The 26,338-nt window shown below is 38.8% G+C and overlaps 1 protein-coding gene across 5 annotated transcripts; it reads left to right on the top strand.

Annotated features, from left to right (window-relative positions):
* The first annotated feature begins 1,958 nt into the window (after positions 1-1,958).
* LOC122670528 (protein SHORT ROOT IN SALT MEDIUM 1-like) lies at positions 1,959-25,073 on the top strand. 5 transcript variants are annotated; one of them, XM_043867448.1, is made up of 22 exons: positions 1,959-2,075; positions 2,231-2,434; positions 4,115-4,396; positions 4,571-4,597; positions 4,703-4,776; positions 5,006-5,674; positions 5,786-5,831; positions 6,511-6,603; positions 6,694-6,749; positions 6,982-7,099; positions 18,054-18,265; positions 18,345-18,408; positions 19,889-20,119; positions 20,224-20,254; positions 20,499-21,754; positions 22,302-22,376; positions 22,500-22,574; positions 22,748-23,089; positions 24,004-24,216; positions 24,315-24,356; positions 24,469-24,531; positions 24,628-25,073. In XM_043867448.1, exons 1-22 carry the CDS (start codon positions 2,004-2,006, stop codon positions 24,715-24,717), a joined length of 4,335 nt encoding a protein of 1,444 aa, XP_043723383.1. In that variant the 5' UTR covers positions 1,959-2,003; the 3' UTR covers positions 24,718-25,073. The 5 variants fall into 5 exon arrangements, with proteins under 5 accessions (XP_043723383.1, XP_043723384.1, XP_043723381.1 ...); XM_043867449.1 differs by having other exon boundaries at positions 4,988-5,674; positions 19,889-20,057; positions 20,222-20,254; XM_043867446.1 differs by having other exon boundaries at positions 4,988-5,674; positions 19,889-20,112; positions 20,220-20,254.
* Positions 25,074-26,338: the final 1,265 nt, after the last annotated feature.

Genomic DNA, 26,338 nt, shown 5'->3' with positions numbered 1-26,338 from the left:
GATTCATTGATGCTAATTGATGCAGGCTGAATAGCCCTTATAAAGCAAACAGGCATAAGGAGGTTTTTGTCCTTCACCGTGGAATAGTTCCTAAATCCTAATTGTACTAGTCTATGGGCCTGCCTATGATAAGGAAAAGAAATTTTATTAAGTCTGGTCACATTGTTTGTTTTCTATTGGGTCTTGGGCTTTTAATCGTGGCTTTAAGTTGTAATGGGCTGGTCTGTAAAGCCCAATTATGTGTTTAAGTGTCCCACACAAATTTTCCTTCAATTGTATTTATTCTTTGATGATTATATCGAGTCCATTTATTAGTCATGACTCATGAGTTTTAGCTTAGGTTGGATTACGTAAATGTAGTAGTCATTTTCTAAGTAATGGATTTCTGTTGTTAGTAAGAATAGGAGAAACATTATGAATATAGGTTTGTATGGCTACTCTGTTGTTGGATATTGCTTTATAGAGTCGAGTGGATGTGTGGTGTGGTAATACCTGCATCACGGCCGGATTGAATCAGTTCAGTTCCAACATTTTTGGCTTCCTATTCATCTTGCTTCAGTTTCAACTTCTAAACATAATCATTCAGTTGACTGTAGATTTCAGCACACAGATTTGTTAACCTGTTAACCCCTGTTGTAGATGTATTCTATGTCCAATCAATTGCTTAGTTTATACATTATTCTTCTCCATCATGTGTCCATTCACCTTACCATCCATCAGGTCTCCATTGTACCTGCTTGGTGTATCTTTTGTTGAGATCAGTTTTCTGGACTGCAGATCCATCCCCATCATCATCCCCATCCCCATCCCCATCCCTATTAACTGCATTTCTCAAATAACCATAGATTCGAGCTTTCTTCAACTGTTTACTTCCTTTGGAATAAAGAATGCTACACTGTTGTTTGGTTGAATCTGAGTTATCTAGCTCGGTTTCTTCAAATTTGTTTTTTTTTTTTTTACTATATAAAGTCCAAAGAAAATTTTATTTGTTTTCCATTGTCTTTCCTATCTTGATTTGGACTTTTCTACTTCAGACGTGAGTCTCGAGACATTTTATTTTTTTTTTAAAATAGAGACGTATTGGTATGTATCGTATCGACACCGACCGATACCGAGATGTGTCGGCCGATACAATACGATACGGACCGATACTTTAAACACTGGTCTTGACAAGAATTGGATTAATCTTATTTAGTCGTTAGGTTAGGATTTGATACTCCTGATCCTTGTCCTGGTAGAATTAATCACAATTTCTTAATCCGGGTGATCCTGATCCTTATATCCTGGTAGCATTAATCACAATTTCTCAATCCTGGTGAGGTGAGGATTTCACACCTCAATTCCTTGGGCAACTAGGATTCTCTATAATCTTCTCCTACATCTCTTTTCATATGTGATCCAAGTTTTCTTCTCCTTTGCCCAGATCAGGCATTTACATTCAATCAATCATTACATTATTATCAATTTGGAATCTTCCTCCTTATAATCATCCTCTTACCATTGTTTCCCAATGCAGGTTTTGAATGTCAATTTATTTTTTGATTGAGGTTTCCACCGGTCATTGGTCTTGTTCAGCTATTGGCTGAATCAGTATAAATCTCTTTATTTGGTCATCACTGATCTTGTGCATTTGAAAGGTGTTTGCAAGCCAAACCCCATTAGTGCAGAAACTTGATGACCCATTAAATGGATTGTTCACATCCATAAAGAAAAAGGTTCAACTGTGCAGTAGTACCTCTTCTTCAAAACATGCCTTAAAGAGAATTGCCAACTTGTCACATCTGCTTGTATTGGTATTAATTGTTTATTTGGAGGTTTTTTTGCATCTTGTTGGCCATTTCTTGTTCCTTTTCTTCCCTCCCTTTTCTGAAATTCCGTTATTCAAATCTTCTTTGTGATGTTGACATGCATATATATAATGTTGTGCTAAAGGCCTATTTAATTGAGTTTTTTATCTATCATTTTTGTGATTCCTGCGGTTTCTGCTTCTCCAGTAGACAAAAATGTATTCCTCTAGAGGGGGTAACGCTTACGGGCAGCAGTCATATGCGGCAAAACAGGCATATGGGCAAAATGTAAGTGTATGATTTGGTACAGTATGTTTCCAGTAAAATCTTATCATTTGAATTCTCTGTATGACTGCAATCAGTGAATTAGTTTTTTGTGAGAATTATTGGTCCAATGAAATTTCCTGACCTAATTTTTCTTTGAACTTGTTAAATTTCTGTAGTCTGGACCTTCTTATTCTGGAAGTTCAGTTGTAGGCCCTGATGGAGGGTCTCAACTTTCTGTTCCTTCTCGGCATTTGTCTCTGCTTGGTGCTTCCCAAGAAGCAGATGTTGGTGGATATAGAGCCCATCCTTCAGCTGCTGCCCACTATGGGGGACAATATGGTGCTGTTTATGGCTCATCTGCTTTGAGTACTGCTCAGCAGGTCAGAGATTTAATCCTTGCCAATATCACATTGATTTGTATGTCATTTATGTAAGGGGTCTGTATTGCGACTGTGTCATGGCCATCTTTCTAATGTATTCATATTTTTATTTTTTATTTCCCCTCATTCTCTTTACTCTTTCTAATAAACATCTTTTTTCTATGAACAAAAGAGGGAAATATCTTGGCATGATCTCTAGTCATGTAGGGCTAGAATTCCCTATTTCTGAACATGAAGTAGATTTCCCCCCAAAAAGGTCTTTAATCTTTTATTGCTCCCACATTCTCCCTTTCCAGCTAAATAAATACCTAGAATGTTGTGCAATTGTCATCTCATGGATCAAGTTATTTTATTGGTTTTGGGTGTCTTTTGAACCTTTATTCACTACTTCTTTACTTGTGAATATAGTGAGTTTATTATCTGGTCTTATGTGCCTAAAAAATCTTGTGGAACTTAAGTTAATATCATTCTTGGATTTTATTGACATATTTCTTGTGTGTTAGACTGAGGGACTTGTTTTTTAGTGATGGAGAGAGATCTAACGAAGAAGAGAAACAAGATCCTGCAAAAGATGAAGCTTGGAGTCTATGGAAACCAACTTAAGAGATTTTTCTAATACCTCTTATCTCATATTTGTTAATCCAGCATGCGGTCTAGGTTTAGTTTGATCTCACAGCCCATCAAATATAATGCATATTGCAAATTCACACCTTGAAGTCCACCTAAGATTTCTCTGTAATTTACCTGTACTGCTCTTTGAATGCTAGTTTTTGTCAAATCCATGTCGATGGGTCTAAATCTTGCTGTATTTCTCCATCAACTTAAAACAGCAGCTTTTGTCTTTTCAAAGATGTGCCGCAGTTGGATTCCTTCCTTTCCTCCCAAATCAGCCAACCCACTACTGCAAAAGGTAGTATGTTCCAACGTGTACAGCTGCAAATTGAGAAGGCTCTGAAGGGTCAAATATCAGTGAGGTCTGAAAGATTACAGATTGCAACTCGGAACATCCTGTAAGAATGTAAAAAAATGAAACCTGACTTTTGAAGGAACAAATGGCTTTCCTCCTCTTTGATAGCCTTGAACATGAAACACAAACTGGGAATAAACTGTGTTCCCAAAACAGTCTGTTGTTTCTTTCTTCATCTAATGTTTTTAGGGAAGGTTGAAACTCATTGTACAGTTGTTGTTTCTGTTTCACTTAGGGTGCAGGTGGGATCCTTCTAAAAGTTATTGGAAAAATAAGGAGGTCTTTTCTTCCTTTTGCTCAGACTTCTAGAGAAGTTTATGACAGCTAGTGTTCCAGTACCCTCTTTCTCTCAGTTTTCTTGGATATTGCAGTGCATTGAATGTAAATAGCTTATGTGCTTTTGCTTGAAACTTTCTTGCATGAAAAAATCTACTTCATTAACTTAGCATAATAATGACTTGATGGAAGAATCGACAAAGGAAAATATGGTACCTGTTGATTTTGGTTATCTTGTCCAGTACATGAAGTTTGAGGCATGTTGTCAGTGTTTTAGATGTCATGGTTGCTGGCTCATGACACCTCCATGGAATAGTTACTATTTACTTGTTTGAAGACTGAATGTGTTCTAGCATGATTGTTACTGTAACCGATTACTTGTCATATATCATTGAATGCAACATTAAAATCACTAGATGGCTTATATGCTTGTCCAGGTTGCCACAATGAGTGGCAAATTAGCCGGTTCGTCTGGCCTTCAAGGTCGTGGTGGTTATGGATCAACTATGGCAGAGTCCCCTAAGTTTGCATCTAGTGACTATGTCCCGTCGTCAAGCCATGGGTATGGTCACAAAGGTGATCAATTCTCCTCAGGGAAGATTTCTGATTATTCTTCATTGGACAGACGACAGTATGTTGACCATCAAAGTGCTTATATTGAGAGGGAGTTGCAAAGTGAGTCAAGTAGACGGTTCACTGATCCTGTTGGTCTTGGTCAGGTAAAGAGATCATGGGTTTTTCCCTTCCCCATGTCAATTTTGAAATTGTCTTATTATAATTCTTTTCTTGTTTTTAGTCATTTTATTGCTATCATTTTGCTTAATCCTTGTTTGTTTGTCTTGTCCTTTGTTTGCATCAATACCCAAATGTCGTTGTTTTGGCTTCTGCAACAGCCTGAGATTTTCGATCATATTGATCAGGTATTGAGTTTACTAGACAAATGTGGGTGTGCATACACACAAACACCCACTCTCATTTCTTCTGTCAGAAGTAACATTCTAACTTTTTGCTAAAATGTTTGCAAGGCATCATTGCTACGACAACAACAATTACTGAAAGCTCAGTCTCTACAATCTGCTCCTATAGATGGGGTTGCTAGGTATTTCTCTTTTGCAACATTGCTTCATCCATATTGATTCTGCTACTGAACACATCCTGTAGCTTGCTTCTGTACTGTTAACTGTGCATCTTTTACCTAATGTGTCATTGCTCAACCTTTTCATTCTTTGATGGGTTATACCTTTCTCAATGGCTATAGTGAGCCCTTGCACAGTTCTTTTAGATGGTCTTATATATCTTACTGTGAGTAGCATACACATTTCTGGCAGAGCAAGTGATTATCTTGCAGCAAGGGATGCTGCTATTCGTCATGCAACCCAAGATTTTAGCTCCTATGGTGGAAGAATGGATTCTGATCCTCGCAATTTATCAATGCTTAATGCTTCTTATGATGGAAAAAATCCGCCATCAATCCTCGGTGCAGCTCCTCGGAGAAATATTGACGATCTCATGTATGCACAAGGTTCAAGTTCAGGTTATGGTGTGAGCCTGCCTCCTGGTCGAGACTATGCCACTGGAAAAGCACTTCGAGGTGCTTCGCCTGAGTCTGATTATCCAAGTAGTGTGTTGTCACGTGGTGGGCATACAAGCCTTGGAGGATCCAGGATTGATGAAAGAAAGGAAGACAGGATTGGGCTTCGTCGGGAGCTTGAGATAAGGGAGGAGGAGCGTCGTAGGGAGCACATGCGAGAGAGAGAGAAAGAGCGAGAAAGGGAGAAGGAGCGGGAGCGGGAGCGGGAACGAGAAAGAGAAAGAGAGCGTGAAAGGGAACGCCTTCTGGAGCGCCGGAAGGAGAGAGAAAGAGAACGCAAACGTGGGCTTGAACTTAGGCGTGAACGGACTACACCAAAGATCATTAGGGACCGACACGGTTCCTCACTGTTGAGGAATGCGAGACCTAAACAACGAGATTCTCCCCGTCACGAGGCTTTGCATAGGTGGTGGATCTTAACGTTCTATTTTGTGTCCTGCTATATAGTTATAAATAGATTGCTGCTTCCTACATGGTGCGGGCTTCTTGACTAACTTCATTCTCTGCTATGCTGAAGGCATCGTACACCTGTTAAAGAAAAAAGGAGAGAGTATGTCTGCAAGGTAAAACCACACAAGAATTTAGTCATTGAATGATATTGCGACCTGTTTCCGTTGTGAGGATCTGGGTTGGGGGTTTTGGACCTTATCTTCTTTCTTCTTATCCTTCGGCTTTGGAGTTGGAATTTTCGTCTCAAGATCTCATTTTATTTCCTCTTAACCATTGGAAGTGGGGTTCTGGGTTTCTTCCTTGGATCTTTTATTTCCTTCTGACCTACTATCTTTTGCACTCTGAATCAAATCAGCAAAGTTATTCGAAGATACTTGTGTTGTGTTCTCTCAAGTGGAAGCAGGAGATTTAGGTCCTCTATTTAAGTCTAGGAATCAGTCGATTAAAATTGTTCCTTGCGTATAGTTAATCTGCAATGACTTTCAGCTTGCACTTCAGTTGTTGTTATGCTTAGTTTTTAAATCATTGCATCGGTATTTACGGGGAACACTGTCATTCCTATTATGTCAATGACTTGGAATAAAATCTTTCTAGGATCAAGGAAAGTAGAATTATACAATGAGATCAGTTGAGACTTGAGAGCCACATAAAGCTTTGATTTGTTATCCTTATTATTGTTTTCTGAGCCAACTGTTCTATTCCTGTTTGGTGATGCTTCATTTTTCCTGTTTTTTTGCCTCAAATATGAATTATGTTCATTCAGCTCATTTATTGTGGCAATTGAATTTGCAGGCTTACCCATTCTGCGTTGTGGATGTTGAAAGGGATTATTCATCCGTAAGTAAGCAATATCCAAAGTTGTCAATTTCTCCAGAGTTCTCCAAGGTACAAGATTCTTAATTCTTCAGTTTAGGAAGTAATAGCAACATTGTACACTTGGCACTGATACTCCTTCTGATGTCCAATTGTCTTTAGGTTGTGGTTTACTGGCCAAAGGAGAATCTGAAGCTTTCGTTACATACTCCTGTCAGGTGCCTTTCTCCGGAACGAACTTCCATCTCTTTAGAGTTTTCAATCCTGTTTCATGTTTTCTCTTGGCTATATCCTGCACCCTCTAAGTTCTGTGGTCCTCTGATTATGGTTAGCTAATTTTTTGTGTTTCCTTAATTGGAAGTCAAGCATGTCATGATTCTGGATTATATCATCTTTTATTTTAGAAGTTTTTCCCCCTATTTAACCATTATTACATGTTGAGCGGAACAGCTTTGTGCATGATCTTGTTGAAGTAGAGGGCAGAGCTGAGCAGCAGGAGTCTTCCACTGAACCATTAGCTGAAGAATCGAGGAAGTCAAAGTGTGAAAATATAGTGTGGAATGCCAAGGTAGAACTCATTCCAAAATTCAATGCTATTAAGATTCATCGTAGTTTTTCCTTAAATACGATTTGAGTTTTCCCGTGGTCCAACCTATGCCTTGTGGAGCAAAGATTTTTTGGAGTAGATAACTTTATTTCAGTTTTGGTGAGTGGAAGCTGATATGTAAAGGCTCAAACAATTCATATGGAGAAAACAGGAAAAGCAAGATGGATCTCAGTAAAACACTAAAATGGAGACAACTACCTTAAATATGTAGAGGCTCATAGCTTAGATAGAGAATTTCACCAGCTTGGCTGATGATATTTTCAACCCTCTAATTTATTGAAACTAGTTTAGGTCGCATCTGTTGCATGTTTGACATGCGTGCAAGACTATGCTATAGAGGGTCAGGAAAACCAAGAGGCATTTCTAAATAAAGGGGCATTTCTTGAATAATGTATCGACTAAAGTTCAGTTTGGAGCAAGGTGTAGAGAATGGCGTAGTGTTGGGAAAAAATAAATTCCAGAAGCACCTAGGTAAATACTGGACAAAAATTGTATTATAACTATATTAATGGAATATTAGGAAGAAGGAATAAAAATAGAAAAATGAAAGTCTGATAGAACATTGGGTGCAAGGAGTGGGGTTTTTTTTTTTTTTTTTTTTTGTCATTTGATAGAATCTAAGAAGGGCAAGATATAATCTGATGGTTGCATAATAGACTCAATAGGATGAAGAGGGAGTTCATCATTTTCTTTTATGTGAATATAAAAATATAGAAATAGAGATAATTGAAGTTAGTAATTGGATATTATGGTAATGCCGGCAATTTTTCATCCAGTAGCAGGATTGCCTTCACGTTGTGTTCAATAGCACTTTCCTCCACTCCCCTGTCCCCCCCTTTGGGGGGGGGGAGTCCAGACAATAGCCAATGCCAAATAAATGAGGTAATGATAATATGATACAGATAGATGATAAGGGATAAAATGACAACATATTCAGGGAAAGATTAGAAACAAGAAAAGTTATTTAAAACGCTAGACAGTGGGAGTATTCTTTGAACACACAGGTAATTTTGGGATATAATTAGGAACATAAAGTTAATTTGGGCAAGTATTTCAGTTATACAGGTAATTTTGGTATGTAAATGGCAGTGTAAAAGTTAAGTTGGGATGCAAGTGCTCAAACATGAGGGTAATTTAGTTACCTGTGTAATGACATGAGGGTGGTCTGGGAAATCAGTCAAACATAAGGTTCTAATAGTTACTTAATGGTGATTTGGATGCAAGGTATAAAACATACTGCTTGGTTGATAGTGGAGGAAGACTTTGAGGGTAATTTCACTATAAGTAGTAATTTGGGTATTCAACAACAACAACAACAACTCAGCCTTATTCTGGCTAAATGGGGTCGGCTACATGGATCCTTGCCTCCAATCAGCTCTATTTGAGGTCATACTTGATACAAGGCCTAAGCTATGCATCTCTTTCCTCACCATTTCTCCTAGGGTCATTTTAAGTCTGCCCTGGCTCTTTTAGTTCCTTCAATCTGAAATCAAAACACTCCTCCGTACTGGAGCATCCAAAGGCCTCTGTTGAACATGGCCATTCCACCTCAAACGACTTCCTCGTAGCTTATCATGTATCGGAGCTACTCTCAAATCAGCTTTAATGTCATTCCTTACTTTATCCGTCCTAGTTTTGCCACACATCCATCTCAACATCCTCATCTCCGCTACACTGATTTATCTACATGATGCTTCTTAACTGCCCAACATTCCACACCATACATCATAGTCAGTCATATAACTATTCTATACAATTTTCTTTGAAGTTTTAAAGGAATACATCAATCACACAACACTCCAGATGCACCTCTCCATTTCATCCATCCTATTTAATTCTCTGTGAAACATCATCCTCTATATCACCTTCTTTTTTATGATTAAGCCCAGATACATAAAATAATCACTGTGCGGAATCTCCGTCTCATCAATTTTCACCACCTCATTATTCGTCCTGCTGTAACTAAATTTACACATTATCATAGTTGTCATGGCGTCGCCATGGCGCTGGAGAGGACTGCATGGCGACCTACGCCATAGCGTCCCTCTTTGATTTCTTCTTCCTGTTTCTCTTTCCCTCTTCGATTTCTTCTTCCTGTCTTCGATTTCTTCTTCCCCCTTCGATTTCTTCTTTCCCTCTTCAATTTCTTTTGATTTCTTCTTTCCCTCTTCGACTTCTTCTTCGATTTCTTCTTCCTGTCTTCTTTCCCTCTTCGATTTCTTTCGATTTTTTCTTTCCCTCTTCGATTTCTTCTTCGATTTCTGAATTTTCTTCTTAAAACTTGAGAAACAATAGAGAAAAAATAAAACATGGCTTGAGTATACATCTATTAAAACATTAAAAATAGATAAAATAAAAAATAAAACATGGTCGACATGCTCGCCATGGCTGGCGACATGTCGATATATCGACGTGACACCCCTCCACCGACTTGGATCGCCGTGATGCCGTGACAACTATGCACATTATATACTCCGTATTCGATCTACTTATCTTAAAGCTTTTTGATGCCAAGGTTGATATCCATAACTCCAACTTGGCATTAATTCCTACTTTTGTCTCATCCACCAAAACAATATCATCAGCAAAAAGCATACACCAAGGAACATCATCTTTATTGTGTTTTGTTATATCATCCATGATAAGCGCTAACAAATAAGGGCTTAAAGCTGATCCTTGATGTAACCCAATTGTAATTGGCAATTCACTACCTTCAGCCCCCACAATTCTTACACTAGTCACCATGCCATCATACATATCTTTAATTATGTCTGCATATTTACTTGCAACACTTTTTTTCTATAGTATTTGCCAGATTAACCCTTTAGGGACTTTGTCATAAACTTTTTCTAGGTTAATAAAGACCATATGAAGATCCTTCTTGCAATCTTTATATCTTTCTACGAGTCTCTCAAGTAAATAGCTTTTGTCGTGGATCTTCCTGGTATAAAATCAAATTGGTTCTTCGTAACTGTTGTGTCTTGTCTTAGGTGGGTTTCAATAACCCTCTCCCATAATTTCATAGTATGACTCTCATTAGATAAATGCCTATATAGTTATTGCAACTCTAAATATCACCTTTATTTTGTAAACCGGAACCACAATGCTTTTCCTCTATTCGTTTGACTTTTTCCTTGTGCTTATATCTAATTAAATAGCTTGGTTAGCCAAGATAAACCACAAATTCCTAAGCTCTTCCACACTTCTAAGGGGACCTCATCTAGGCCTAGTGCCTTGCCTACTTTCATCCTCAATATTTTTTACTTCAGGCACCCTAATCTTTTGGACATATCTACAACATGTGGTATCTTGATGGGTAATGCAGTCTTCCGGGACACTATTACTCAAAAAGTCTTCATTTAGTAGGTTGTGGAAATAATCTTTCCGTCTCTCCTTGATGTCCTCATCCCTTATTAGTACTTTATCATCTTCACTTTTGATATTTATAACATGGGCAAGATCTCTACTCTTCCTTTCCCTCATTTTAGCTATCTTATAGATAGCTTTTTCCCCATCCTTTGTGGTCAGATTGTTATAAAGATCTTCATATTTCTTTGCCTTTGCTTTTCCCGCAGTCTCTTAGCTTCATCTTTGGGAAATTTATATATTTTACATTCTCTACCTCTTTAGTCCTTTGCCATGTCTTAAAATTAGCTTTCTTAGTCTTAATGATTGCTTGAACTTCATCATCCCACCACCAACTCTCCCTAGAGGAATGGCGTTCTCTTTTCGATTTGTCTAGGACATCGTAGAAAGTAGAAACCTTCTTACTACAAGTAATCATCTAGTTTCAAATAGTATTAGTCTCCATCAAAGTCCCACTTTCCGTGTTTGACCACTTTATCAGTAAATGATTGCAAAGTATCTCTTTTTAAGGTCCACCTTATCCTATGGCAAATAAGCTTACCTTTCTTATGATTATGCATAATAAGGCACATATTGGTTAGGCTCTCCCTTAGTATAACCTTACAAACCTTACATAACAATCTATCAGACCTTCTAATTAAGAAGAAATCTATTTGGCTACTATGATGCCACTTTTGAAGGTAACTTAATGATCCTCCCTCTTTTCAAAGTAAGTGTTTACAATGGATAAATGATGCAGCATCACTTAACTGGTTGGACCAGCATGATAGACTTTGGAGACCCAAACCCAAACAGAACCGGTCCCATGGTTTTTTGTCCAACAAGGGTTGGAATTAGTTTATTTAGTAGGTTATTTATTTAAGTCTTTTATTTGTTTTGGTTTTTGAGTTGCATACATAGGAGTTTAATAGAGTTTGAGTTTGAGTTGCAAGCTATTTCAGTTTTGTAGTTAGAATAGGGGTGAACCTTGGTGCAACAGTTAAGTTGTGTTGTTGCAACTTGTTGGTTGCGGGTTCAAAATTTGGAAACATCCTCTCTTGCATAGCAGAGGGTTAAGGCTACGCACATTTGCCCCTTCCAGACCCTGCAGTAGCGGGAGCCTCATGCACTGGGTTGCTCTTTTAATAGGAGTCTTGTTATTTTTCTTCTTTAAATACTTGCATGTAACCCAACAATGTACACAGTGAATTGAATTGAAGTTTATTGGGTTTACTCTTTGAGAGTATGTGACTGTGTGATCTCTTTCCCCTTCCCCTGCAACTTTTCCCTTCTTCTATCCAGCCCTCCACCAATTTGGCATCAGAGTTGAAGGATCCATCTCCTTCCCCATCAATCTTTCTCTTTCCATTCCTTGTCCATCTCTCTCATCTCATTCTCCTTCTTCCCAAATCTTTTTATCCCTTGCCATTCTGTCGTATACAACAACATTTTTTTTTTTAAAAAATTCTGTTTAGAATAGAGTAGTCAAATCAATACCTAACAACCCCTGCATTATCACCCGCCAGCCCCAGCCCCAGCCCCATCCCTTCATCCTCCCATTGAAACCCTACCCCAACCCCATCATATCAGCTATTATTGAAACCCTAATTCCATAATTCTTGCAACAAAAAACCCCTTCCCAACGCCCAGTGTGACTCACAAACACAGTGTGAATCAAGAAACACCCACCACCCTCATTGTGACCACGATCAAACCCTTCTAGGTTTCTGCCTAAGCAAAGAAAAAAAAAGAAGAGAGTGCGAGATAGAGGAAGAAGAAGAGAGAAATCGAGAAGCAGAGAACCACAAAAAGGGCCTCATACCTGGTTCAGAAGACCACGACGCTGCTGGTTCGAATCTCCTTCACCAGCGAATAGAATCTCTTCTACGACCTGAACTCTTTAGTCGATTAGGATTCTCTGTGGCTCATCATCAAAGTCGAACTTCCCCAACCACTGGTTCGACGTGATCTCTTGTGGGAGTAGAACTCTTGTTCCTATGCCATTCTCGCCCCCCAATGGTCGAATACGACCCAGACTCCACCAACAGGAGATAAGTACCCTTTTACGAATCCCATTATTGATAATCTATGATAAACTTCCTTTCGTAGTACCCTACCCCCAGGGGAAGTCGAATCCTCGCTGCCTCCTTGAAAGAGAGATGTCCTAAACAGCTAGACGATGGGGGCATATCTGCCTGACTGCCATAGTACTATGCTCATCTCATAGTAATGATAGTATGAACATTTTTTTGGGAATTGTCAATATTCAATATAATAGAAAGAGCGAGATGGTGGTTGTTTTTGTTCTCGCGAAGCGAAGATCATTCACTTGGCAAATAAAGTAGGTCGACCTCTTTTTGGCTTCGGCCAAACACTTTTTCTCGCTGGTTGAGCTTTCTACCAAAAAAGCGATTCGAGAACTTATTCTCTTATCTAAGCTTCTTTCCTGTTCATTCGCTCCCCCCATAGTAGATGGTTCAGCCACGCCTGGTGCCACACCCCATTCTTTCCCATATTATCCCCCCCTCTTATTCATATTTCCTTTTTAAGTGTAATAATTTTTTCTTTTTCTCAAAATTGCTCCTCCTCTCTCTTCCCAAATTCTAAATTGTTCCTTTTTTTTTTTATCAACTTCCAAATTTATCCTCACACCCATACGGTACCTTGTGTTTCTTAATTAAACTTCTATTATTACAGTTCTACCACTCTATTAGGAACTTCGGTTTATTTATGTTTTGCCATTCAACTTTGTCTTTGAGTGTTTCTTGTTTAGCTTAACCATGGTAGCCAACATTGAAATTCTCCAACAGTTCAATTCCTATAAGGCTGAAACCGATGCAAAATTTGATACTCTCACTGTTGTTGTCAATTCCATTCAGGCAATGATGGAATCTATGCAAGCTACTATTAACCAACTGGTGGCTTCAGATAAAGGAAAGAGTCCCATGCTATCTGGGGATTCTTCCAATTCCGTCCCATCGGATTCAACTCATAATGTGCTGCCATTCCCACCACCACCACCACTACCACCACCCTCACCTTATGGAGTTGGTCGATATGATGATTGTGGAGCTGAAAGAGCAGCAAAGCTAGACATTCTTGATTTTTATGAGGACAACAATCCAAAACAGTACCTTGAATAGATTCACAGTTTGGAGACCTTTTTCAGATGGTACGGTTTAATTAAGGCCAAAAAGTCTTATTTCCATAAGCTAAACTGAAGGGTACAGCTCGAGTCTGGTGGATTAAGGAACACCGCGGCATTGGTTTAGTTATTACTTGGGCTGAAATGCATAAAGTTATGAATCAGAGATTCTTACCTACTGACTACAAGCAGCGCATGCACCTCAGGTTTGCACAGTTGAAATAGGAAAACCTAACAGTTGAGGAGTTTGTTGCCAGATCCTATTATTACTCCACTCAATTTTGACTGCGATGAAGAAGTATTGGTGGTACAGTTCCGCAATTGTTTGCACCCTCAAATCAGTGCTGCACTTGCATCCAATCGACTACCTACAATGGAAGATGTAGTATAGGTTGCATATCAGGTAGAAGAAAATCTGAAACGGTTTTACACCCGAAGGTATTTTCCAGACACTTTTCCTAGGGGTAACAATTACAGTCAACAACAGTCTTCCCCCCAGGAAAAGCCATTCAGCAAACCACAAGCTATTGGTTCATCTATAGCATCCTCATGGCCTAACTGAGCATATTCTCCACCTCGACGTGATCCTGACATGGTATCTTCACGCTCTAGCAGACCATATTCTCTGCCTCAGCGTGGTTTTGACAGACCTCTTGCGATGCAAAAAGGTTGTCCATCAGTTTGCCACATGTAAAGGATACAGACAGTTCAATTCTCATTGCCCCAACCGCTTGGTAGCTTATGTTGATATGGTTTTTTTTATACCTTGTGGTCCAGAAGAGCACCTTGGCGTTGAGACAATTGATTTATCGCCACAGCTTGAACCAGGTGAAGTCAATGGCAATGTCAATGATGAGGAGCGACATCCTTGTTATGTTCTTCCTACTATTCTGAGTCTTTCAACCACTCACAGAGTCACTGAGGATGAAGATTGATGCCGCAACAGTATCTTTCAGACCCCTATAAAGTGCAATGGCCAATTATGTAGTCTGGTGATTGATGGAGGTAGTTGCACTAATGTCGTCTTAGAAGACCCTGTTTGTAAACTGGGATCACAAACAGAGCCACATCCAACCCCCTACAAAGTTGCATGGTTGAACAACACTAATCTCAAGGTTACAGATAAGTGTTTTCTCACCTACTTTATTGGTGGGATTTGTGGATACAGTACAATGTGATGTCCTCCCTCTGAAGGTCCGTCATATTCTTTTTGGTCGACCGTGGCTGTTTGATAAAAAGGCTCAACATCACGGGTATGTGAATACCTACTCTTTTAAGCAAGGCAACAAAACCATGGACTTTCTTCCCTCTAAGGATCTCCCTGACATTAAACTCAAGAAAGTAGCGGGGATCATTCCTCCTCCAACGTGTTGCTTCAAACGGCCTCCTTGGTCCTTTTCTAAACTCGACAGTGTCGAATTATTTTCAGAGGAGAATTGATGCAGTATTACTTGGCTGGTTGGACCAGCATGATAGGCTTTGGAGACCCAAACCCAAACAGAACCGGTCCAATGGTTTTTTGGGGACTTAGTTTATTTAATTCTTTTATTTGTTTTGAGTTGCATACGTAAGAGTTGGATAGAGTTTGAGTTTGAGTTGCAAGTTATTTCAGTTTAGTAGTTAGAATAGTAGTCTTGTTATTTTCTTCTTTAAATACTTGCTTGTAACCCAACAATGGACACAATGAATTGAATAGAAGTTTATTGGGTATACTCTTTGAGAATGCGTGATTGTGTGATCTCTTTCCCCTTCCCCTGCAACTTTTCCCTTCTCCTATTCGGCTCTCCACCAATAAATCATAAACCACAATACAATCTAATACTGAGATTGTCTCCTCATTCCTCTCTCTAAAACCATATCCTCCATGTATACCTTCATAGCCTTTGTGATCTCTCTTAACATGTCCATTCAGATCACTCCCTATAATAGTCTTTTCTCCTTGACTAAAACCTTGCATTAGTCTATCCATGTGCTCCCAAAATTGTAACTTACTACTTTCATCCAATCCTACTTGGGTACGTAAGCGATAATTATATTGACAACCTCTTTTTCTAACACAAGCTTGATGGATATAATCCTATCCATAGTTGTCACGGCGGTATGGCAGTCCAAGGCGGTGGAGGCTTGTCTAAGCACTTAGGCGGTAGAGCGGCCGCCTATGCAGAGCTTAAGCGGTAAAGGCGGTCTAGTGTTAGTTTTCCCCCTCCCCCCCCCTAAACACTCAATACATGATGGCATGATGCATCATAGTATCATACCTTATATCATTAAAAATTAAATTTAAGCCACCTCAAGTCATCAAAATGAAAAATCATACATGACACATAAAAATTCAGAATAATCAAACATCATAAATTAATTAAGAAACTAAAAGACATAGCACAAAATCACAAATGACTAATCAACATTCTCTTATTTAGTAATCAGTTAATCACTAAGTCCTAGATAAAAAACTAACGATTATCATCATTTCATAAAAGACCATTACCAAGCTACCATAATACCATTACCAAGCTAAAAAAAGGAAAAAGCAGTAGAGAAGAAGAAGCACAGAAGTTACAGATTTTTAAAAAAAAAAAAAAAAAAAACAGCAGCAGTAGAACAGAGAAAAAGTTACCGTTATAGACTAGTGACTACAGAGAAGAAGCATAGATAGAAGTTACTGTTACAGACAAGTGACTACAGAGAAGAAGCATAGATAGAAGTTACCAAGCAAAAAAAAAAAAAAAAACAGAGAAGAAGTTACCGTTACAGACTACACTAGTACACTCTACAAAGAAGAAGAAGCATAGAACTATAGAAGTTAACAAGCAAAAAAAAAAAAGAGAGAAGATCAGAAGAAGTTACCGTTACAGAGTGAGAGTACAGAGTCTACAGACTACAGAAAAGAAGCATAGGGAGTAGAAGATTTACCTTGCCGGAAAGGTAGGAGGAAGAGGAAGCTGACTTGCTGTTGCCGGAACTGGAACTCTAGAAGAGTCAAGTTGCTGTTGGGGGGAAGCAGTAGCAGTCGTTAAAATTAAAAAAAAAAAGACGGGAAAACAGAGTTACAGAGAAGCAGAAGAAGAAGAAGACTAGGTAGGGAGTACCGGAGTAGGGACTTACCTTGCCGGAAGACGGGAAGATTCGAGTTGCTGTTGTCGCCTTGCTGGAACTGGAAGAGATGAAGAGTTGAGACGAAGAGTTGTAGACTTGGAGTTGTGCAGAGGGAAGAGACGAAGGGTTGAGGATTTTCGTTTCACTTTTTAGGGATTTGACGATTTCACCTTTTATGTTTTAGGGATTAGAATTTTAAGTTTTTAGTTTTAAAGCTAATTTATCCTATTAGCAGCGTACATTAGAATCCTTATACACAAACCAATACAAATAAAAAAAAAGAGCATGAAAAAATAAAAAAAAACCATTAGTCATCAATGGCGGTCGACTTGACCATATGGCGCACCAAGGCGTCGCTTTAACCGCCTTGGCGACGCCTAGATGGTCAGAGCGAACGCCATTCATGACTCGTAGTAAGCGTAGTCCCGCTCAGTGCTCATAATTCCGCCAGGACGCCAAGACGGCACCTAGGCGACACCTTGACAACTATGATCCTATCTCCAAATCCTTTAACGTCCACCACATCATTCTTTAAATCTTTATCCACTAATATGCCCACTCCACTTCTATACTTTGATCCCCCGTATACCAAAGTTTAAAGTTGTCCAACTTAGTTTATTTTACCCTTCCATCTACTCTCTTGAATACAGGCTATGTTAATCCTTCTTTTCCTCATTACATCTATCAATTCTAGACTGTTACCGATTAAAGATCCAATGTTCCAAGATGCTAATCTAATCCTAAGCTTTTGGACTAGCCTCTATACCTGCACTTGTGTGTGATATGAGAACTCTTGCCTACTTGTCACCATTTCGGGGTGCTGACGCGGTGTGTCGCTTACAGGGGATGCCCTAGGTAACCCTTGCTCACTTTTCACCACACTTGGGTCATAGTGTAGTGCGTTGCTTCTTCTGGCGGGGAATGCCCTAGCATAATGTGGATAATATATGGTTCTAGAATCCATGTTAAAAGGGTTTGGCTAGAGTTTTTTTCGGTGCCGGCTGCCGACCTGACGCACCAACCCTCCTCCTTTATTCGGGCTTGGGACTGTCAGCAAACACTTGTAGAGTTACCTTTTGATGGGAAATTAGAAGTAAAATATAGAAACGAAGTGAGTGATAGAACTGTAGGAAAACTATAATGGGCCATCATTCTTTTTATATTAGGTATTGGTATGCGTATAGATGAATGCATACGACTTGAAGCCCACTGCCCACTTATTGTTAGGAATTGGCTGTAATATAAATACCTTAAGAGTGAAACGATTCTTTTGGTTATCCAGTTCCTTATATAATGTGCTATCTGTATCTATTTCTTCCTTCATTTCAGGTGGTTTTGATGAGCGGTATCAGTAAAGATGCCTTGGAGGAGCTATCTTCTGATAACAGTTCTGATGACCGAATACCACATTTAAATAACATCTTGAGGTTCGCCATTCTCAGACAAGACCGTTCCTTTATGGCAATTGGAGGCCCTTGGGATGTTCTTGATGGTGGGGACCCATCGGTTGATGAGTCGTCCTTGATTCAGACGGCTCTTAGGTATGCATCAAAATCTCTCTGCATAGTTTCATATGGATGAATGTTTGCCAATTAAATAAAAGATATGTTTTCTCTGCAGATGTGCAAAGGATTTAGCCCAACTTGATTTACATAACTGTCGGCATTGGAATCGTTTCCTTGAGGTAGTCATTTGCCATCTAATCCTTTCTTTCTCCTTTTGACTTTGGTGCTTCATTACATGTATATATTATATCAGAGTTCTTGAGGTAGTCACTTGCCTTCTAATCTTTTCTCTCATTTTGTGTTTTAGATTATACCTGTGCATAGCCTATTAACTTAAGTTATGACTTGATATTGTCATTCTAATGCAAATTGAAATATGGGATAGACTGAATGGATGAACATGTCCTACAATGTTTCTTGAGTCATCCTTTGAAGGAAGTTCCTTTATCAAACTAGGGCTTGTAGAAACTGAAATGAGCTACTAACAGGACTGGAAGTAATAAAGGATATTCCAGCCTTTACAAAGAAATAAAATAATAGAAAGAATAGTCCTAACAGTAACCCCAGAATCTGGTTTTGAGTGAACCAGATAACACCCATGCCACAAAGCTTGGCCTGAACCAGAAACTGGTTCAATTGAACCAAGACAGGTTCAAAATGGAACCACAGGCTTGTCTTTGGATTTAGCCTGGTTCCTCCTGTGATGATGCTTCAAGGAGTACCTTTGATCTGCATCAACATATCCTATATTCTTATGTATGTGTATGGACAACAATAAATTCAAATTGTTAACTGTTGAGATCTTGTGTAAAAGAACTTCATCTCTGATGTGTTTTAGTGCAATTCTCCTGTATATATAAAAAATTTGCATCATCTAAGGAAGAATCTTTGCTGGAAATTGATATTCATCTTTCTGCTATCTGACATGAAAAAATTGAAGATGCAAGTTAAAAATTGTCTTTATTATAAAAAATGGTTCCATCCTTCAAATTCTGATTGTTTAGGTTAAAGATTGGATTTCAACCATAAATTGGAAATTTTAACTGGGGGTAAAATGTGTAATGTTTCTCGATCCTTGAAAAAATGGTGAGCATAAAAATTGGATTAATTGGTGGTGTCTTCCTTTCCCTTTTAGGGGAAGTGGGGTGATCTGTAATTTTGGCCTCCATGTAGGATTTGCCAATTCAAGTGAGTAGGAATATCAAGCTTGAATCATTATTCCCTCCAATTCGCTGTCCGCCCCAATTCCTCACATAGGAGCAGAAATGACCCCCCTGCCCGACCACACTGCCCAAGGTGGGGTAGGGTGGTCATTTCTGCTCCTATGAGAGGAATTGGAGGTCATAATTATTCATCAAGCTTTCCTAGGAGACATGTTTGTTCATCTGTAAATCATGATAAAATCTTTCCTCTTTTTTTACAGTCATTTTCTTTAGTCTTGGTTTCCTTTTGGCAAAGTTACTATATAGATGGGTGGGGGAAGAGAAAAGTAGAACTTTGAGCTTATAGCTACTTTGAATGACTAATTGGGAAGCTTTGAGCTTTTTCATATTCTAATATGGACTAGTTTCCATGGGGACTACTTTGTCACCCTTTCAATTGTTCAACTTTGCCTTTTTCTCTTTTACCCCCTGCTCACCTTTTATTTGGACTTTGCAGATACACTATGAGAGAGTTGGCAAGGATGGGCTGTTTAGCCATAAAGAGGTTACTGTACTGTTTGTTCCAGATCTATCAGACTGCCTACCTTCCTTGGAAGAGTGGAGAGACCAATGGATGGCACACAAGAAGTCCATAGCTGAGAGAGAGCATCAGCTTGCTTTGAAAAAAGAGGTGTTCAAGAAGGCCATAGCTGAGAAAGAGCGTCAGCTTGCTTTGAAAACTGAGAAGGTTTGTTAATGCTACCTTCTTGTTTCAAATTGATTTGCTGTCAGTTTCGTCCTTGGAAGGATAAAATTTTGATAAACAGTAATTGTGTTATCATTTCTGAACAGAAATCTGGTGAGAAGAAAGAAGTGGTTAAAGGTAACTCAAGTTTATCAACATTCTTGTGTGGTGAGAGGTCCATGATATGTTTGTCATCAGAAAATGGTCTTAAACTTGGCATGTCAACTCACGACTGGCCATAGATTCAAAATTTTTTTTTTTTTTTTTTTCTTTTTTGATAGATAAGATTCGACTTTTTCTTGTGTGTACATGGAAGTGTGTGCTTACAATTCAACTTTTTGAATTTTGTATCTTACTAGTTTTCCTTACGTTACTTCTTTAGGGGATCAAAGTCACAGTAAACCAGATAAGAGCACTGATTCCAACAAAAATGCAAATGCTGAAGGTAGTTCAAAAAAAGAGGGAAAAGAGGAAGAGAAAGCATTACATATTACAGCCTCCGAAAAAGCAGTTGATGTAAACAAAACCAAGAAGGATGCTGGTGATGAAATTGAAGTAAATGCCACTGTGGGAGATGTTGCAGGTGACAGGAAAATTGGAGGGAAAGATGGAGAAGCCAGTGGGGAAGACAAGCATGTTGAAGAGGAACAAGACAAAACTTCTGTTGCCCAAGTAACTGTGGTTCAGAAACCTGGGAAAAAAAAAGTTGTGAAAAAGGTTGTTAAACCAAAGGCTGCTGATAAGAAAGGTGGCATGGAGGATACTGTCAGCAAACAAAATGAGAAGCTTGACGGGAAAGATGTTGGAGACAAGCAAGTTAAACCAGAAAATAGTGTTCAACAGGATGAGAGTTCTGCTGATCCCTCTGGCGTTAAAACTTTTACTAGAAAGAAAATTATAAAAAAAGTTACTGTTGGGAGGACCTCTCAGAAGGGAAACAAAGGAGGAACTTCTGGTGACCAGGAAGCTGGGGTGAAAGCTGAGAAAGAAGTGGACAGTCAAGAAGATAGTGTGAAGGGTAAGGTATATCCCAATGATCCTTCTTCTGTGCAGGAAACTGGTGTGAAAACAGTTGTAAAAAAGAAAATCATTAAGAGGGTGCCTAAACGGAAGGCTACCAGCACTGGAGATAAGGGTGGTGATGTGGAAAACAAGAAAGATGGTGACAAGGATGACAATAAGATGACCAAAAAAGGAAGTGAAACAGAGAATGTGACTGAAGTAGTTGCAAATACAGACAAGCAGGTGGCTGAGGTAAACAAATCAGAGAAGAAAAATAGTCCCAAAATAGAAACAAGTAAAAAGTCTCTTGAGGTGCGAGGTGATGGTGTTGCAAATTCCAGTGAGAGAGAAATCAAGCCAGAAAAAGAGGGTAAAAAGGAGGACAAGGAAGCAGATAATAAAAAGGAGCCTGGAGCTAAAGTGGAGGCTGGGGTTTCAAAGGAAAAGGTTCCTAGTAAGGATAGTCATGATGGCAAGAAGGAAAGGATGAAAAATGAAAAGGAAAAAAGTAACAGAGATGGAAAAGATGAATCCAGGAGCAAGCCAAGTAAAGAATTGAAAGAGAATGAAAATCCTGAGGAACCTCCCCAGCATCCTGGCATGTTTCTAAAAACCAAATGGAATGAAGAGCCTAAGGTAAGTTGAATGTAGCTTTACTTCTTTTGATGTTGTGCTAAATATACTAAGAAATGCAAATGGATTCGTGGATAGTTCTATTGATTGTGAAATTTGCCAAAATATTTGGGGTTCAGGGACGTGTCATTGCATTTCCCACTTACGCATGCTTGCTTCACTTATCAGCATAGTTATATCGGTATCGGTGCCCATATCACTCTCAGACGATACTGATACGATATGGATCGGGTGGATCAGACTTTATTGAGCTAATTTGTCTGGCCTTATCCACTTTTTGACCGATTCACCCATTCCATATCGGTATTGCTCGATACTGATACTTATCGGTTGGTATGCTGATATGATGCCGATACTGAGAACCATGCTTGTCAGATAAAAGCTTAAACGAACTGTCATGACTCATGATCTCAGCATTGTCATCGAAAACCAAAATTTTAATTAGAGTAAGACAAATTGTTAATGCTCTACCAATATCAAAATAGTTGTAAATTGTAATGGAGGGGATTATCAGAATGTGGTTGTCTAATTGTATAATCTTATTCTACAGCTTCGTTCGTTGTCACTTTCATTGGACTCACTCTTGGATTACAGTGACAAAGATATTGAGGAATCAACGTTTGAGGTTTGTTTTTCTTCCTCTATGCTTTCCTGTCCGGACTTATAAGATTTTTTTGTTGTTCTACATCTAACTTAATCCACATTGAGAAGGTCTCTTACTCTGAAATCAAGTTTCACATCTTTGCAGCTTTCATTATTTGCGGAGTCACTGTATGAAATGCTTCAGTACCAAATGGGTTGTCGTATTTTGGTTTTTCTTCAGGTTGGTTGTGAAAATTAATCTGCATGGCTTTTGTATGCATTTTGTTCCTTTCAAAGATAACTGCTCATTCTGTGAATATGCTTGCTGTATATTAATATTCCATCTTTGCTAGGATCCATGTAGTCGACCCCATTTAGTTGGGAAAAGGCTGAGTAGTAGTTGTTTCTTTGTAGAAACTGCGACCAAGATTTGTGAAGAAAAGAAATCAACGAAAAAGATCACGCAATGACAACCCGGAGAAAGAAAATGATGAGGACAAGGCTTTGAGGAAGCGGTCTAAGACAACTGGTGAACCTTCTGTGGAGAATGAATCTGCAAAACCTGAAGAGCCAGATGCTCCTAATCCAGATGGTGAAGAAACAATGGCCAAGGAAGGGGATGCTACCGCAGATGTGGCTGAGGAGTCCAAGGTGGAGAATGAAACAGATGATGAGGTAGAAGAAGATCCAGAGGAAGATGTGGATGAAGATGAGGAAATGAAGGATGTTAGCCCACAGAATGACTCACCTACAGAGGTAAGGCGTCTTTGTTACATTATTGAATTGAGTGATAGGATTCCATTAGCATGGAAAAAAATTAGATTCACTTTTCTTTCAATGATAACTTGATTGTTGTTTAGTAATTAAGCATAATTATGACATATGCCGATGAGAGAAAAGTCTAAAATTTTTTATACCGTTCATTTTTCATTTGTTTGATACCCTTTGACAACGTGAATCTCATGTAGCCTCACCCCTTTACTTTTTGTTCAGTGAGGTGCACATTTTGGATTAATCTATATTCTAATCTTTGATAATGAATATCGACGCAAATCTAGTGTGTTGATTATAATCCTATAATGTAATGAAATAAATCTAATCATCTCTCTTTGTAAGAAATTCTGTCTTGCTAAATGGTTAAGATGCCTATCTAAAAGTGCAGTGCCACTTATATTATATACCTTGTTAGCCTTATACTTAATCCAATACATGATCAGTTGAGAGAAAACCGTTTGAGGTGATATGGACGTGCAACAGAGACCTTTGAATGCACCGGTAAGGAGGAGTGATATGATTCAGATTGGGGTAGCTAAAAGAGCCAGGGGGCATACCTAAAAGGCTAAAATGACTCTGGAAGTGGTGACGAAAGACATGCATAGCTTAGGACTCAACAATTATGGCTTTGAATAGAGTTGATTGGTGAAATATGATCCATGTAGTTGACCCCATTTAATTGGGATAAGGCTTATTTGAGTGGAGTTTTTACGTAATCCTTACTAATGATACGTAATCCTTTCTAATGATTCATTATCTGAAAATTGGAGCCGCATGGGTTACCTTTACCACATTGTGATTCGAGGTCGTCAATCATCTCTATGACTTCTTATGGTGGTTAACCAGTTTTAACACCCCTTTTTTTTCTTTTAATACTGTGGTGTCCCTTAAATTAGTTTGTTCTGCAGGCTGGTGATGCAGAGGCTGATCCCAAGGAATCGAGTGATGTTAAGGATGAAGTGAAGGAGTGTGCGGAGGAGCAGAAGGCGGGGGAGAAGATTGTTGAGACAGAGGTTAGGTCTGATCAGGATAAAATAGAAAAAGATAAAGATGTAGAGATGGAGACAGATAAGAATGCAAATCCAGTTGTCAACAAAGAATTATTGCAGGTGGGTTTTGATATTCGCTTCAGCTCATACTTGTTGCTTCAAATTGAACAGTGTGTTCTGTAAAATTGCTTCTGATATCGTGTTTGTATCCATAACAGGCTTTCAGATTTTTTGATCGAAATCGGGTGGGCTTTCTCAAGGTAATTTATCATGAACCCCCCCCCCACCCACATACATACCAAAAAAAAACCTTTGGTGGCCATATCAAAGAATGAATTTTTAGTATTAAATTTTATTATTTGCTTCTTGCAGTTTGAGGATCTGAGATTGGTTCTTAATAATTTGGGAAAGTTCCTAACCCCCAGGGATGTAAAGGTGTGTTTCTTGCTCGTCAGAATTTCATGATTTACTTCTGCCTCTCCCCCCTCTTGTTGGATAGCTGTCGTGATTGTGGGTGTTTTCATTGAGCAGGAACTTGTGCAGAGTGCACTTTTTGAGAGCAACAGAGGGAGGGATAATCGCATACTTTACAATAAGCTGGTGAGGCTATCTGACATTTGATTTGATAGTGTAGGTAGGTACTCAACAATAATTTTTTAAAGCCGTCTGCAATTTGAGATTACTTGGATCCTTGTGGTAATTTTTATGCAAGTTTGTGGGTAAGAGGATAAAGATTTTCAGATATTTTCTTTGTCAACCCCGTTTTCTGCTCAAGGCCCTTACAGGAGTAGAGGAGATTCTTCAATTATACTTGATATATAATTTTTTCTTTATCCCCTTAAATTATCATTACTTTTCTTCTTTCTTTGTACTCTTTGATTTGCACAAAAATCAGTGTTTCTTGTGTTAGTGAGTAATTGAAGTTTCAGCCATTGTATTATAATTGCTTGCAATGTATCGTGCTGCATGCCTTCATCTATCCCTCTCTCCATGACAGTGGTTTCTTTGTGAAGAGAATGTTTATTTTGTTGTGGGATCAAGGTCAGATCTCTAGCGATGGGACCTTGTTTTGGGCTAGTTAGTAGTTCTTTGTATCGGGTAATAGCTTCTCTCTATCACTCTTTTTTTGAATTGCATGATTATGGTGCCCATTTTTAAAAGAATTGGTTTTTGGTGGCTCAAATCAAATGGTTTATCCAATCCTGTTGTCTATAATGCGAAGAGTAATAGAGAAGGTTTGTTCCATTTATGGTAGCTTCCTATATCTATAAGCTTGAGGACTGAGCTATCAAATAGAAAGGTGATACCTACATTCCAAATAATTTAGAGGTTCCTTGAGTGCTCAACCTGTATATGGTCCAAGAAATGATTAAGCACCCATATATGGTCCAGAAATTATATTATCAGGAGGGATGGATCTCTCTCTTCCTGGTTTGGAATAATCACTATGTGGGGAGAAATGGGACTTTTAGCACACTTCTTGGATCCTAAACAAACTGGAAGCCAACGCAAAATGTAACCAGAAGATTGGTACCAGTAGCAGCTACCAAAACACAACTCCCCATGGGTCATTTCCTCAGATGGTTCTTTTTGTGTATCCACGAAGAGAGGAGCCTAGGGTCTCCTTCCATTGCGATTAAAGCTATCAGCCAAGGTTTTAAAAATTGGAAGTGGGATTGATGATTGTCCGATTTGGAGATTGATGAATGTCTGATTTGGAAGGGAATGGCCGTGATCAATGCAGCCAATTCAGGTTCATTTCCATTGATTCTACTCTGTTTTTGGCCGATTCTGACCAATTCCAATTAATTCCAACCAATTCGGGAAAGAATTCCATTGACTCCTGATTCTGTTTTTTGAAACCCTACTATCAATGGCCAGGGAAATAGGATGTTCTTACCTAGAAGTACGTAGTGATAACATGTCTCTCGTCACCATAATTAACGAGAAAAACATAAAGAATTAGGGTCATGAATGTATATCTGGCGTTGTGATTAGTAATAACTCTTTTTATTTGTGGGGGTGGGGGTTTTGGTTTGTGGTGTTGTGGTGTAGTCCCATTCATTTAGTAGTATTTAATCAGTGGTAGGAAAACTTACAGAATCCTTTCCTAATTTTTTTTTTTTTTTTTTTTTTTTTTTTTTTGGGGTGAGGGGGTGCAGGGTTTGGTTTGGCAAGAGATGCTGTTTGATCGTGTAGCGCCTGCGCCAGTACGGGGTAAATGAGAGCACGCAGGAGGATG

This window comes from Telopea speciosissima, chromosome 8 (genome assembly GCF_018873765.1).
Source record: "Telopea speciosissima isolate NSW1024214 ecotype Mountain lineage chromosome 8, Tspe_v1, whole genome shotgun sequence".
NCBI lineage: Eukaryota > Viridiplantae > Streptophyta > Magnoliopsida > Proteales > Proteaceae > Telopea > Telopea speciosissima.
This window is presented reverse-complemented; position numbering and strand designations above follow the sequence as displayed.

Excerpts from the sequence above, each read along its gene's own strand:
- LOC122670528 (XM_043867445.1), top strand. The coding sequence starts at position 2,004 with ATGTATTCCTCTAGAGGGGGTAACGCTTACGGGCAGCAGTCATATGCG. Across the intron at positions 2,076-2,230 it reads AACAGGCATATGGGCAAAAT|TCTGGACCTTCTTATTCTGG; the intron begins GTAAGTGTATGA and ends AAATTTCTGTAG. Across the intron at positions 24,357-24,468 it reads ATCGGGTGGGCTTTCTCAAG|TTTGAGGATCTGAGATTGGT; the intron begins GTAATTTATCAT and ends TGCTTCTTGCAG.